Source organism: Camelus dromedarius, chromosome 2 (genome assembly GCF_036321535.1).
Source record: "Camelus dromedarius isolate mCamDro1 chromosome 2, mCamDro1.pat, whole genome shotgun sequence".
Taxonomy (NCBI): Eukaryota; Metazoa; Chordata; class Mammalia; order Artiodactyla; family Camelidae; genus Camelus; species Camelus dromedarius.
In genome coordinates this window covers 41110787-41123586 of record NC_087437.1, presented here as the reverse complement: position 1 = coordinate 41123586, position 12800 = coordinate 41110787, and the positions used below count along the sequence as shown (strand labels likewise).

At 43.3% G+C, this 12800-nt stretch overlaps 1 protein-coding gene across 8 annotated transcripts in view; it reads left to right on the top strand.

Moving 5' to 3' along the window:
- The window catches only part of TNIK (TRAF2 and NCK interacting kinase), a 362919-nt gene that overhangs the window by 326889 nt on the left and 23230 nt on the right, over positions 1 to 12800 (top strand). For all 8 annotated transcript variants that reach the window (XM_031451107.2, XM_010976292.3, XM_010976290.3 and 5 more), the window contains 3 exons: positions 4528 to 4657; positions 10390 to 10554; positions 12634 to 12745. In XM_031451107.2, the coding sequence (XP_031306967.1) occupies positions 4528 to 4657; positions 10390 to 10554; positions 12634 to 12745 (407 nt within the window). The remainder of the gene's footprint in view (positions 1 to 4527; positions 4658 to 10389; positions 10555 to 12633; positions 12746 to 12800) is intronic.

Sequence of the window (12800 nt, the reverse complement as noted above, 5' to 3'; positions counted from 1 at the left end):
AGTGAAGATCACCTGAACTATCCCAGTGGCGCTGGGGTGGGGCTGGGGTACCTGAACTGCATTTTAAAGGATGAGTTACCCAGGGGGAGGCAGAAAACGTAAAAGAATCCTTTAGGAAGAGGAGATAGACTACAGTCATCCAAGGGTTTGGGTGGCACGATGTGTCTAGGAAACTTCTAGAAGTTACATGTTGTTAGACTTAGAAATAAAAAATATTGGTGAAAAAAAGTAAGGCTAGAGGGACAGGCAAGGCAGATAATGGAGGGCCTGTAAGCCACAGGAAGGAACTTCGTTTATCCTTTGCTTAATGGGGAGCTGCTCAAAGTAGAAAGCAGAAGAGTGCGACGGTCAGAAGTATGTTTCAGAGCTCATTTTGGCAGCTGTGTGGTGTGGAGTGGCGAGGAGAGGGACGGGACCGGAGGTGGGGTGACCATCAAGAGGACATTTCAGGTAACAAAGGAAGCAGACCTAGAAATATAGATTATTACCTTTTAGTCAATCTATAAGGAATATTATTAGCAGAAGAGCAAGTCACAAAAAGGATAGAAGATATTGGAGGCATGTTTAGGCGATAAGTTTGGCAGGATCCAAATTGAATCCTCCGATTCAATGAGAGAAAGGAGTCCAGAAGGACTGTGGAGTTTCTAGCATGGATGGCTAGATGGCTTGTAATGCCACTAACTGAGGTCAGTGATACAGGGGGAAGCATCAGTTCAGGAGATGATGGTTTCTGTTTGGAGCACGTTGAGCTGGAGAAACCTAAGAGCAAAAAGATGGTGGTTGTAATGGGCTTAGATAAGAGCCTGTCGAAAGATTATCCTGAAGCAGGATTCTGAAGACCAGTAGCATTTAAGAGGAGCTTCTAAAGAAAACAGAGAGGGAATGGAGGGGTAAAAGGAAATCCAGAGGAAAGTTGTCTCAAAGCCAAAAGAGTAGAGAAGAATGGGTGGAGTGATCAGTAATAGACACAGGCAAGAACCACACACTGCAAAGACAAAAAGTAATCACTGACGCTTACAGCAAAGAAATGACTTGGGGCGTGTCCCCGAGGTGCTGGAAGTCAAGTACAGGAAGCAGTCGTTTGAGGAGTGAACCATAGTGTGTTGAAGAATAAACTGGAGAACTTTGCAAGGAGAATTTTAAGAAAAGAGAAGTGTTAAGCCTGAGTGGTAAATGCAGATTAGGGTCAAGGGAGATGTTTCAATGAAATGGGAGAGAGGACAGACCTTGTCATGTTCTTTGATTGGAAGAAAGAGCCAGAGGGAGGGATTGTGAAAACACGAGGAGAAGGAGAACACTGGTCCTCTGCCCGGCTATTTAGCTTTGGCACTGAATTAGAAATACTATGTTGCTAAACTAATTCTGTTGTCTTTTGCCCATCACTTTATGGACCTTATTAGTCTCTCAACCTCCATTAGATTATCATCCTGGAAGTCAAGGGTTATGTCCTATTCTTCAGATTTTTTTCTAGCATCTGGTGCAATCTGTGTCACATAACAAACTTTTAATAAGTAAGTGAATGAATGAATGAATGAAAGACTTCCTAAAGGCCTGATAAAGATTGCTGTGGCATAGCTGGGAACTCTGAACCCTAGACAAAACAGTCAGAGACAGAGGAGTTCAAGGACAACCCTGAAAGGGAAAGCCTGTCTCTCAAGAGCCAGGGGAGAGAGAAGGACAGAAGGAAGTGACCAACAATGACAGACACAGCAAGAAGCCCTCCTCTGTGATTTAAAAATGTTCTGCAGTCTCTGAAACATGAACTGTGGGCTGCTCTTGGCTTTCTAAAAGCTTTGGAGCATGCAGAAATTTGTGGGATTTTTCCATAATCAACAGCCATTACCTTATGTCAGAAAACATGGTAATAGAAAAATTAATGGTGTGGGCAATTAATACAAGGTACACAGAATGAACAAATATGTACAGAAGAGTCACAATACAACAGATGAATCCTACACAATAGAACAACCTTAAACTAAGAGGAATTGCTCACCATTTTAGCAGAAAAATGACTAGGGAAGAAATAGAGATTATTACCTTTTAGTCAATCTATAAGAATTATTATTAGTAGAAATAATGTAAAATAAAACTAAAACAGCTTGTACTGCTCACCATAAAAATTTATCACAAATGAAGCAGTTCTGGCTCATAAAATTGAAATGTATAAAATTGACCCACAGGAAAAAAATCAGGAAACTATTCAGCAAAAAGGCAAAACTGACTGTGACTAACGCTATACACTGAAAACTTGTTATTGGCTAAAAATTGACAGATGAATCAAATCTTCTTAATAAAATTTATACCTTTAAAATGAGTCCAGAAAAATTGGACTTGATAGAAGTAATGGCCACAGAAGCCTTTGACAATGGACAAAAAAAAAAAAAAGTTGATTTGTGTACCAAACCTTTACTATAACATTTACATAGAAAACAATTGGAACCAATGATAATTTTAATAAAATAATAATGAAAATGCAAAAATTGGGAAAGAGTGTAACTGAGATGTGTAGAAAATTAATCAAATAATTGTCTTACTGGAAAGAGCTCTAGGAAATACTCTTCATGAAAATTCATTCATATTGACATATTTCTGATTAAAATATTTGGATAGAATCATAACATCATCAGGGTTTAAAAAAAGAAAGTAGAGCCAAACTATCCTTAATCTTTGAACTCCTGTGGGACTGTCTAATGGTGAAAGAGAGCTTGATTGTACAGAGTCAGCCTGGTGGTGGCCGCCAGGTAAATCTAGCCCCTAATAGTAGCAAAGAGGGACTGAGTGATGAAAGAAAGTGACTCCCATCCTAGGAGGCTTCATCTCTTGACCACTGCTTCATTTATTGATTTATTCGTTTTACCACCTTGTCATAAACAAGAATTTAAGGCATATATAAAATAAAAATACATTTTTATTATAAAATATAAAAATAAGAATATACGAAAATAAAATACATACAAGATAAAGCAAATTTGAAACAAATGAGTGAAGAAATCGTGGTTTTGAGAATTATTCTGATCCACCAATCTAGCAATACACCAGAAATTCATTACAGCAATTTCTTCTTCCATGTCTCTGGAACACTATTAATAGCTCCTTTCTGGGAGTGAAATATTGAAAATGCTTCTTTGGTATTTCTTCCCAAACTCATAAGTTCTAACTCATACTTGGATGTATTCAATCCACTGCTCCAGTTTAATCATTTCAAATTAAGCATCTGGCTGTACACTATTTTTCTGGACTCACCTTTTCATCTTTTTGCCTCTCCATTTTGGATAAAAATCCTCAGTAGATATCTTCTCTGCCCCAGAGATGTCATAAGTCTGGCGTTTTTTCTTAGATTGAATATTCCATCAAATCCTTGGGCTTTGAAAGGACCCAAGAAATGAGAATTTTTTTTTTTACTGTATAAGAAACAATTAAAATAAAAGAACAAAATGGTAAAAGATGTGATTAATACACCTACTGAGAGAAACAAACCCTAGTACCTTTCCTGTTTTTAAAAAACCCACTTTAAAAGAGTTAGCTGCCCAGTAGGGTAACTATAGGTGCAGCTTTGAGAACTGTGGGTGGACCACATCGCCCTCCTGGTCCAAGGTTTCCCATGGGGCTGTGGTCTGTGCCACAGGACACAGCAAACATCAATCCTGCTCTCAGGATGTATGTCAGGATCCTATTCCCTTCTCCCATTGTATCTAAATATAAAAGCAGGAGACAGATTGGAAGTAGATATACCACAGTGGGGGTGATTACAGGTTTTTAAAACTACTGGATACTCTTGAGTTAAACAGCCTTGTTGATGAATGCCTGGTCCACCAGAATGCCCTTAACTGGTAACTCTTCTCTACAAAATGATTATTTTTTGTACTCCTACTCCGTGCCAAGCTCTATGCTGGGTTCTGGGTATATATACCATGATGAGCAAAGAGACAAGAATTCTGCCTTCACAAGCGTCTGTTCTGATGAGAGAAAATAGGAAAGTTAAAAGAGAGTCAAAAAAGATAAAGAATTACTAATTGTGATGAGAACCATTAAGGAAAAAGAGTGAAGAGAAAGAGGAGGCTGGCTGGTGGGATAAGACATAGATGGTGGTGAGAGAAGGCTTCTAGGGGAAGGTAGCATTTAAGATGAAATCAGATGAATGAGAGGGAACCAGCCAAGAACCAGGGTGAGAAACAGCTTTCCAGGCAGAGGGGAGAGCGTGTGCAAAGTTCAGGGTATCTGCTGGTCAAAGGTGGGGTAAGGAGGGCTTGGAGATCACTCAGAGCCTTGTGGCTCATGCTGGCTGCTGGGCAGTGAGCAGGTCGAGAGGGGACACTGCAAAAGTGGGAGCCCAGTTCGAGCATCAGTGCAGCGTGAAAGGCTAAAATAGGACGTGGTTAAGGCCTCTGACCTGAACACTTAAAATGGTTAAAATGGTAAGTTTTCTGTTATGTATATTTTACCACAAAAAAAAAAAAATTTCCGTAGACAGAGAACAGGTATTCCCTAAACATGCACTGTCATGAATTTTGTTCCCTCCCGTTTCAGACCAACAGGAGCCCCCGGGAGTGCTGAGCAGTACAACGTGGGGATGGTCGGCACACACGGGCTGGAGACCTCGCACGCGGACACGTTCAGCAGCAGTATTTCAAGAGAAGGAACCTTGATGATAAGAGAGGTAAGTTGGGATAAAAACTGTGTAAAGGAAGTGCATTCCTTAATTGGTTTTTATATTAGAGCTTTCACAGAGGATGCTTATGGCGTGTATCTTAGGGAACCGGGGGTGGGGGAGGGAGAAGGACCCATGTTTCTAAAGTGTTGAGTGATTTTAATTGTCCACCTTCTTTCCTGCATCCTTCTAAGCTTTTGCAGGGTGACTTAATCACGTTAGTCCAAATTCTTCAGAAGGAGCTATGCAAATCGGAATATAGAATTTGAGCCTGAGGATGTAAAACTGGCAAACCCAGATACTTCCTACCAGTGGAACACAGAAATGAATGGTCTATCCAAATAGCATCACTGGCCTTGCTATGCCTTCTCCTCCCTACCCCAGGTTTTATCCTTGTGGATTTTATGGAGAAATTGCTGGATAGTTCCAAGAAATGGTGATATTATCTAGTTAAATTAACATTAAGGACTAGTAAGCTATATTGGTGACAGAACAAAGAAGTATGCAAATGTACTTTAAAATGCACCTCAGCGCACTGAGTGATTTTGTTTTTTTAAACTCTAGGAACGGCGTTTCCTGGGGGAGGGCGGGGTGTCAGGTTCCCTTTCCCTGGCCCCTCCAACATGCAGTGTTTCCCCACTGTATCTGTGCCAACCAGAAGGGCCTGGACACATTCCCATCCGCCTTTTCGCTTCACCATCACCATGCAAGTTTGACGGCAGGTCTTTACTTGGAAGGAGAGTAATGGCTGGTGACAAGGGGCAGAAGTTACTTGACCTCTCCCTGCAGCCACTTTGTCATCTACGAAATTTCATCAGTGATAGTATATGACTCACAAGCTGGTTGGGAGGATTAAGTGAGTTAATGCGTGCGAACATCCAATAAATGTTAACTATTTCATTTCACTCTTCTCCATAGACTTGAGCTCTCCTTTTGCTTGTTAACACTTCCCACCCTTCCTTCTTAAACATAAACATAGATCATCTGTCCTTCCCCTTCCAAAGATTGGAAGACACTAAGAGGAGGCTTCGCTGTCCAAAAAGGCAGAGGGCATCTCATTTTTTGTAAGAAAGAAAGGAACTGTAGTTTTGAGATGAATAAGTCCTTTGAAATCGTAATTGGCAGTAGAGCTATTACTGAGACTAGTTCACAAAGCAACTTGCTAGAATTTCATTTTATGGCCCTGCCGAATCTTTCAAGTAGACTTTAAAGAGTCCTTTCACGTACGCCTGGAATGAAAAATGGACTTGGCTGCTGAAGTTGACATTGTGTCGTGCTGGTATATAAATCTAGCACGGTGAATGGATGATTTCAATGGAAGCGTGGAGGGTTTCTATCACTATACGTCGCCTCTTAGGAAAACATGAGAGGAAGTGTTCTGGAATGAGTTACTCTCTGACTCGAAATAAAAGGACTCCAATTTCTAATGTGGTTTACAATTTGTTTGAATCTTATGACAGAGCCAATACCTTGAAGTGGACATTTGGAGCCACGGTTTGAGTTCAGTTACCAGCCACATCCGAATGGCTCCATGTTATTTAAAACATTCCAATACTTGATGACCGCCATCAATCACCTTGAAAATAGCCCTCGCCAGCGTCATGTAGGAATCTCATCTACTGAGGGCCCTAAAAGCTTTTGGTCCTCTCAGTGTCTAAATTCTCCTTTTCCCAAATGCAGGCTTTTACCATAACAAACCTGAGTTGAAATCCACTAAAAATATATGTATTAAAAAGATAAATACAAGTTAAAGTATGACAACATAGTAAGAAAAGAAAAACTCACTCCAATAGAATTCGTTACAGGGCGGTATTGGTTCAATTCCCCAAGGTGAACATCAAGGAGACTCACTCCACTCGTCATCCCCAAGGGAGGGGAGACACGGCTCTGCAAGGATCGCACTGGCTCTGCTAGCCATGGTCTTGTCAGAGACCCTTGTAGTGCGCACCCCTGCGCCTGTGGTTCTGCCTTTCTGTCCCTATGGCTCCACGGGACCTTCCCACGCTGCCCTCTTGAGCACCTCACCCCCGCTGTCATCTGCCGCTTTGTCCGAGGGGCCCACCTCCTGGAAGAGCTATTCTTCCTCGCCCGCCGCAGCCCATCATTCCCCGCAGACCCCCGGGGGTCTGGTCCACCTTCCCTTTCTCCTTGAAGCCTCTCCCGGGACTCCGTGGGCCTCTGTCCACACCGCCTTCCTCGCTGACCAGCTGGTGTCTCTCCAGGGTTTCTCCACCCGCCGAACCAGAACACTAGCTTATTGTCACAAAGACTCTTTTGATTATAAGTAATAGAAAAAAAGAACCCACTTAAAGCAGCTTAAGAAAAGAAGGCAGGGTAGGCATCAAAGAGAGGGGAATAAGGATTCAAAAGTCTTTCATTAAAGGAATCCAAAGGCAGAGAGCGAGTTGGGACCCGATGTAGAGGTGGAACCAGAAATTGGAGAGGGATTAGTAGCTCAGCTCAGCGACTTCCACCTGCAGGTGGATCTCTGGCTCTCTCACTGCCTGTCTCTTCTTGCCCTCACCTCTGTTTCCTCCACGTTTCTCCCTGTTCTCTCTCCCCCAGCTTTCTCTCCCCCCATATGCATGCGCTCTCACCGCCCCCCGGCCCCCGTTGCAAGGTGTTCACCACATCCCAGGTCAGCTGCCCAGCAGACTGACCAATATCTCTCAGACCTGACTGTGAACTCCAATGGGAATCTGACCGTGCTTGGCTCAGGTGTCCTCTCCTGGTCCAGTCGGCTGTGGCCGAGAGCAGAGCCACCTACCACAGCAGCCGCCCGGAGCACCTGGGCTCGGCCGCCAGACAGCCTCGGTTCAAACTCTGATTGCACCACTTACAATCTACGTCACTCGGGGCAAGTTAATTGAATTCTTTAACACTGAAGTTTTTCCATCTGTAAAATGGGGATAATGGAAGCTAACCCACGGTGGTATAGTGAGGATATAAACCCAAAGCATTTAGCATGGTACCTGGTGTATACTGATCCTCAGAACATCTTAGTGCTCACCCCTTTGGGAATGATGAGGGCCTGAAGATCGTCGAGATTGTTGGGGTTCTGCTGATGAGGTCCTAGAGGGCAGAGCTGTGGTTCATTTGTCCTTGTGTTCCCAGCAGACCGCCTGGCACACAGAAGGTATTTAATTCTAAGAGGGTGCTGGTTGAATGAACAAAAGGGTGATGACTCAGAAGTGGGAATATTCAGGGGTCATTGCTGGATTCCTTCAAGCACTGTCTAGGCCCTTTCCCCTCGTAGGTCTTTCTTTGATAACCAGTGTGTCTGCATCAGCTTTCGGCTTGAGGCAGAACGCTGCTGATACAAGAGAGACCACAAAACTCTAAAGAGACAATGTGTGATTTATGCTACTGGGAAGTTGGGGGACATGTTAAAAAGCTTTTCAGTATTTGAACAGAAGTTAAAAGGAAGGAGAAGCTTCCAGTACATGTAAAATAGGGGACAACACAATAAATTAGGACTGAACCCTCTAAATGTTATTTAGAAAATGAAATGTTTGGATAGCACTGTGACAAAATGAATCCAGCAAATGACCTTCTCTAGGACAGGTGGAGCGTGCTGCCAAGAAACACAGGGCACCAAGGCTTTCCTGCTATTCCTGGTAACATCAGTTACATGCACCCCTTCAGGAACTTGGGAGTCTGTTTCCTGCCCCCACTCCAAAAAAAATGCCCCCTGTCGCTTCCAGCCAGAGGCAGGTGCAGAGCTGTAATTGCAAGACCAGGACAGGCTTCGGAAGGAAGAAGCCAGGCCCATGAGGTGGTCAAAAAAGCAGCATAGACCCTCGGCCAGGCCAGCCCGAAGAAGGCAGGGAGCGCGCCTGCCTCGTTCCTGACCGATTCCTCCGCGTTCAGCACAACGCTTCACACTTGTAGGCGCTCAGAAGTGTCGGGCAAATGGATGAAAAAAAGAAAAGGCAAAGAAGGGAATCATTACTTAATCAGGTCTGCTGCAAGAAACCTCAGTGAGCCAGTCACGTGAATGTTAAACCAGAAAGTGCAGTTCTAGCCAGGACTACAGTGCGGGCTCTGGCTTTTTGGGAGCAGGACTTTTCTTTCTTTCTTTCTTTCTTTCTTTCTTTCTTTCTTTCTTTCTTTCTTTCTTTCTTTCTTTCTTTCTTTCTTTCTTTCTTTCTTTCTTTCTTTCTTTCTTTCTTTCTTCCTTCCTTCCTTCCTTCCTTCCTTCCTTCCTTCCTTCCTTCCTTCCTTCCTTCCTTTCTTTCTTTCTTTCTTTCTTTCTCTCTTTCTCTCTCTTTCTCTCTCTCTCTCTCTCTCTCTCTCTTTCTCTCTCTCTTTCTCTCTCTCTTTCTCTCTCTCTTTCTCTCTTTCTTTCTTCCTTTCCTTTCCTTTCTTTCTTTCTTTCTTTCTCTCTTTCTTTCTTTCTTTCTCTCTTTCTTTCTTTCTTTCTTTCTTTCTTTCTTTCTTTCTCTCTTTCTCTCTTTCTCTCTTTCTCTTTCTCTCTCTCTTTCTCTCTCTCTTTCTCTCTCTCTTTCTCTCTCTCTTTCTCTCTTTCTTTCTTCCTTTCCTTTCCTTTCTTTCTTTCTCTCTTTCTTTCTTTCTTTCTCTCTTTCTTTCTTTCTTTCTTTCTATTCTTTCTTTCTTTTTCTTTCTTTCTCTTTCTTTCTTTCTTTCTCTCTTTCTTTCTTCCTTTCCTTTCCTTTCTTTGCTTTCTTTCTTTCATCTTTCTTTCTTTCTCTCTCTTTCTCGCTTTCTCTCTTTATCCCTTTCCTTTCTTTCTTTTCTTTTCTTTTCTTTCTTTCTTTCTTTTCTCTCTCTCTCTCTTTCTCTTTCTTCCTTAGTATTTTCTCTTAATTCTGTATTTCTCCCCTAGAATTTTTGGGAGGAGGCTTTGCTCCCCAGGGCAGTGATTTCCAACTTGTTAAGTCATGCAATGCTATCAGTAAGAATTTCAGGGAATGCTACATAATACACAGTGTTTTCATTTATTTACAAATCATGCATTTGTCCTACTGCATTAACATAATATAAAATACCTTTAAATGACATTCAAAAGGGATGCTATAAACAACATTTCAGGTGCTGTGCTGGTCATGATGACTTCATTTTTTTTACCAGCTCCTAGCACAAGGCACCATAGTTGCTTACTAAGAGATTCCACATTAATGATAATGGATGTAAATCCGTATTTTCAAATAATCTTTAGATTATTTCAATGCTTTATAACTCCCATCAGATGTGATTAGTTAATCATTGTTTTGACCTCGTGACTGCAAGGAGCCCTGTGAGCTGGGATCATCTCTGCGTTTTCTTGGCGTGCAGTACGCATAGATTATTTGTGTTATCTCATCCCACTGCTTCTCAGCACTGTTTCAGGTCATGTTTGTGTCATTGTAACCTGGTGAAATGATCTGGTGTGCATGCGCACACTCACACAAACACTGCAGGAGAGGAGCTTCAGGTATGGGCCCCCCTCGGCCCCTCCACCTTCAGCAATCCTGTCTTCCCACAGGGAGCCCCCACATCCTGTGTGACCCCTGACGCCCCTCATGCAGGAGCATCAGGCCCCAGGGTCAATCCACATACTAAACACCGGCAAAGCATAACTTTTTTCTTATTTTCTTAGATAAAATAGAAATTTGAGTATCTTCCCACACCCCAGCGGGATGATTTGGAGGCCACTGCGCCTGTGCTGTGCGAGGGGTGACATCACTCTGTGGTCCCTGCCCTCCCTCTCTAACGGCCAGCCCTGTGTTGTGCCCCCTCAGACGTCTGGAGAGAAGAAGCGATCTGGCCACAGTGACAGCAATGGCTTCGCCGGCCACATCAACCTGCCGGACCTGGTGCAGCAGAGCCATTCTCCCGCTGGGACCCCAACCGAGGGCCTGGGGCGCGTCTCCACCCACGCCCAGGAGATGGACTCCGGGACTGAAGTAGGTGCTGCGTAACAGCCACAGCGGCTTTGCTCTCCCTCAGGGGGTCTGAAACCCTGATTTTTTCGAGAATGAGGCTCTGCTAAACTCCCAGAAAAGTGTTTGGTTGGGTTCTATTATATACATACATATGCATATACTCAGATGGAGGGTATCCTGGAAGCAGAGCCGTGATGAGTTCTCAGGCACCATCTGGACTGATACCTGTTTTTACAGGTGAGACTGCTGAGGCTCAGAGAGGTTAAGTGCCTTGCCCAAGGCACACAGCTTATTGTGACAGAGCTGGGACCAGAACTGGGACCTCCTGTCTCCCAGGCCCGTGATGGAAACTTCAGCCTATAGAGATTCCAAGGCCAATAGTTGAAGTTCCCATTTACATTAATTTAGTCAAATTAAGTTTGACTTCAGATGAAATGAGGTTGAAATGATTTGTTTATGAAAAATAAAAATAAATAGACATGTTCTCAAAATGCTCATCTCCCTAAACTTCAGACCATACTAGAAGGGGAGAAATGGAGTATTCTCTTTCTTGCATAGGAAAGAGTCCGGGAAGAAATGCCCAAATAAACACAATCTGTTAGGCAGTGCTCATAGGTGTCATTGACCGAGCTTGACTGGTCAGATGAGTTCATGGTGCTTGGTCATGTTTCATGAATAGTCCTGTGAATCACACTTAGGCCCTCCATGTATTTATAAAGCATGTATTATAAAACACTGCTGTTTTTAATGTTGTCCACAGACTGAATTTTTATGATGTACCCTTTGGATTCTAAAGTTATAGAACAGATGAGCTTTGTTTGCCTGAAAGAAAAGAACACAGAGCATCCTATTACAGCTTCGTGCATTGTGGGCAGGGTTTTCTTCTGCCTGACCACCTCCGTGGGTACCAAGGTGCGGTCAGACCCTGTTTAAAATTCTGTTGCCTCGCCGGCTCTAAGTGAGAGCGTTAGCACTTGCCGCACCTCCTTCACCGACTTCTAAAGATCAAAGGAGAGAATGTATGTGAAAGTGCTGTGTTTGGGAACATCCTACCTTGTGGAGGATGAAATGGTTTTGGTTTCATACGTAGAAGGGGAAATCTGGAATTAAATCAAATTGGACCTTTGTAGTTTTCTCCTTACGTGTTTAGGGGTCTTGGGATATTGGTTTTATTTTTAATAAAAACCTTAAAAAATTAAAACTAAAAACTTAAAGACACCCCCGTCCCCCAAAAAAAGATGCTTCTTATGTTGAGTGTGGAACTGTCTGTGATATTAAAAGGACTGGGGTATAGGGGAAGGAATGGAGATGACAGACAAGTCGGCAGAAGGTTACTGAAGCTCCTTTGGGAAAACTCAAATAGGGCATATCGTGACATGAAGCCCTGGTAGTTTTCTGTTCACTTTAGCTGTGACTTCGTGTCTTAATGGTGCTGTCCAAGCCCTTGGGATTACTTTCTAAGTAAGCCCTCGAGTTACATTGCCCACAAGCCTAGGGTCTTCATGAAGCTCCCAAATAGGGCCTAGAAGTCTAAGTGTCCTTTTAAGGAGACTGTTACAGGAAGGAAACACTTCCAATCTCTGGATGAAATTGTTCCTAAATTACAGATTTTGAGGCTTCTTGAGACAACACCAATCCACCTGCTTCACCAGGCCAGTGTGGAAGGACCCGGAGGCCTCAGGAGGAAGCCTTTGGTTGATCGTGTGTTCAGGATGAAGCACTGCTGTGTAGGCATGCTTACTGAGTTTATTGGCAGTTGTGTCCACTTTTCTTAAAACCATTTGGTCAACATGAGATTGTCTTTACTTCAGGGGAGAGAGAGGCTCTGTCACCACAGCCATCTTACCAGATATTAAGGTGCCACATATGGCCCACCATGTAATTTGCTCACTGTAGCTCCTGCAGTCTGATGCTTAATGAAGCCCTGCAAAGACACAGTGGTTGGTGAGAAACCTTGCCAGAAGAACCTGGAGAAAGACACACGCTTTGACTTGGGGTTTAGAGTCTCTGATCGTTTTAAAGCTCAAAGTATCGTTAGCATTGTTTGCTGCTGCGGTATTTATCTGGCTGCTTTTCTTAATCTTCTTGCTTATTGATTAGTATGGCATGGGGAGCAGCACCAAAGCCTCCTTCACCCCCTTTGTGGACCCCAGAGTGTACCAGACGTCTCCCACTGATGAAGATGAGGAAGACGAGGAATCATCAGCTGCGGGTAAGCTGGAAGGCCCCGCTGCTACGGGAGCAGCTTGGCTGTCCCGGTAATACGA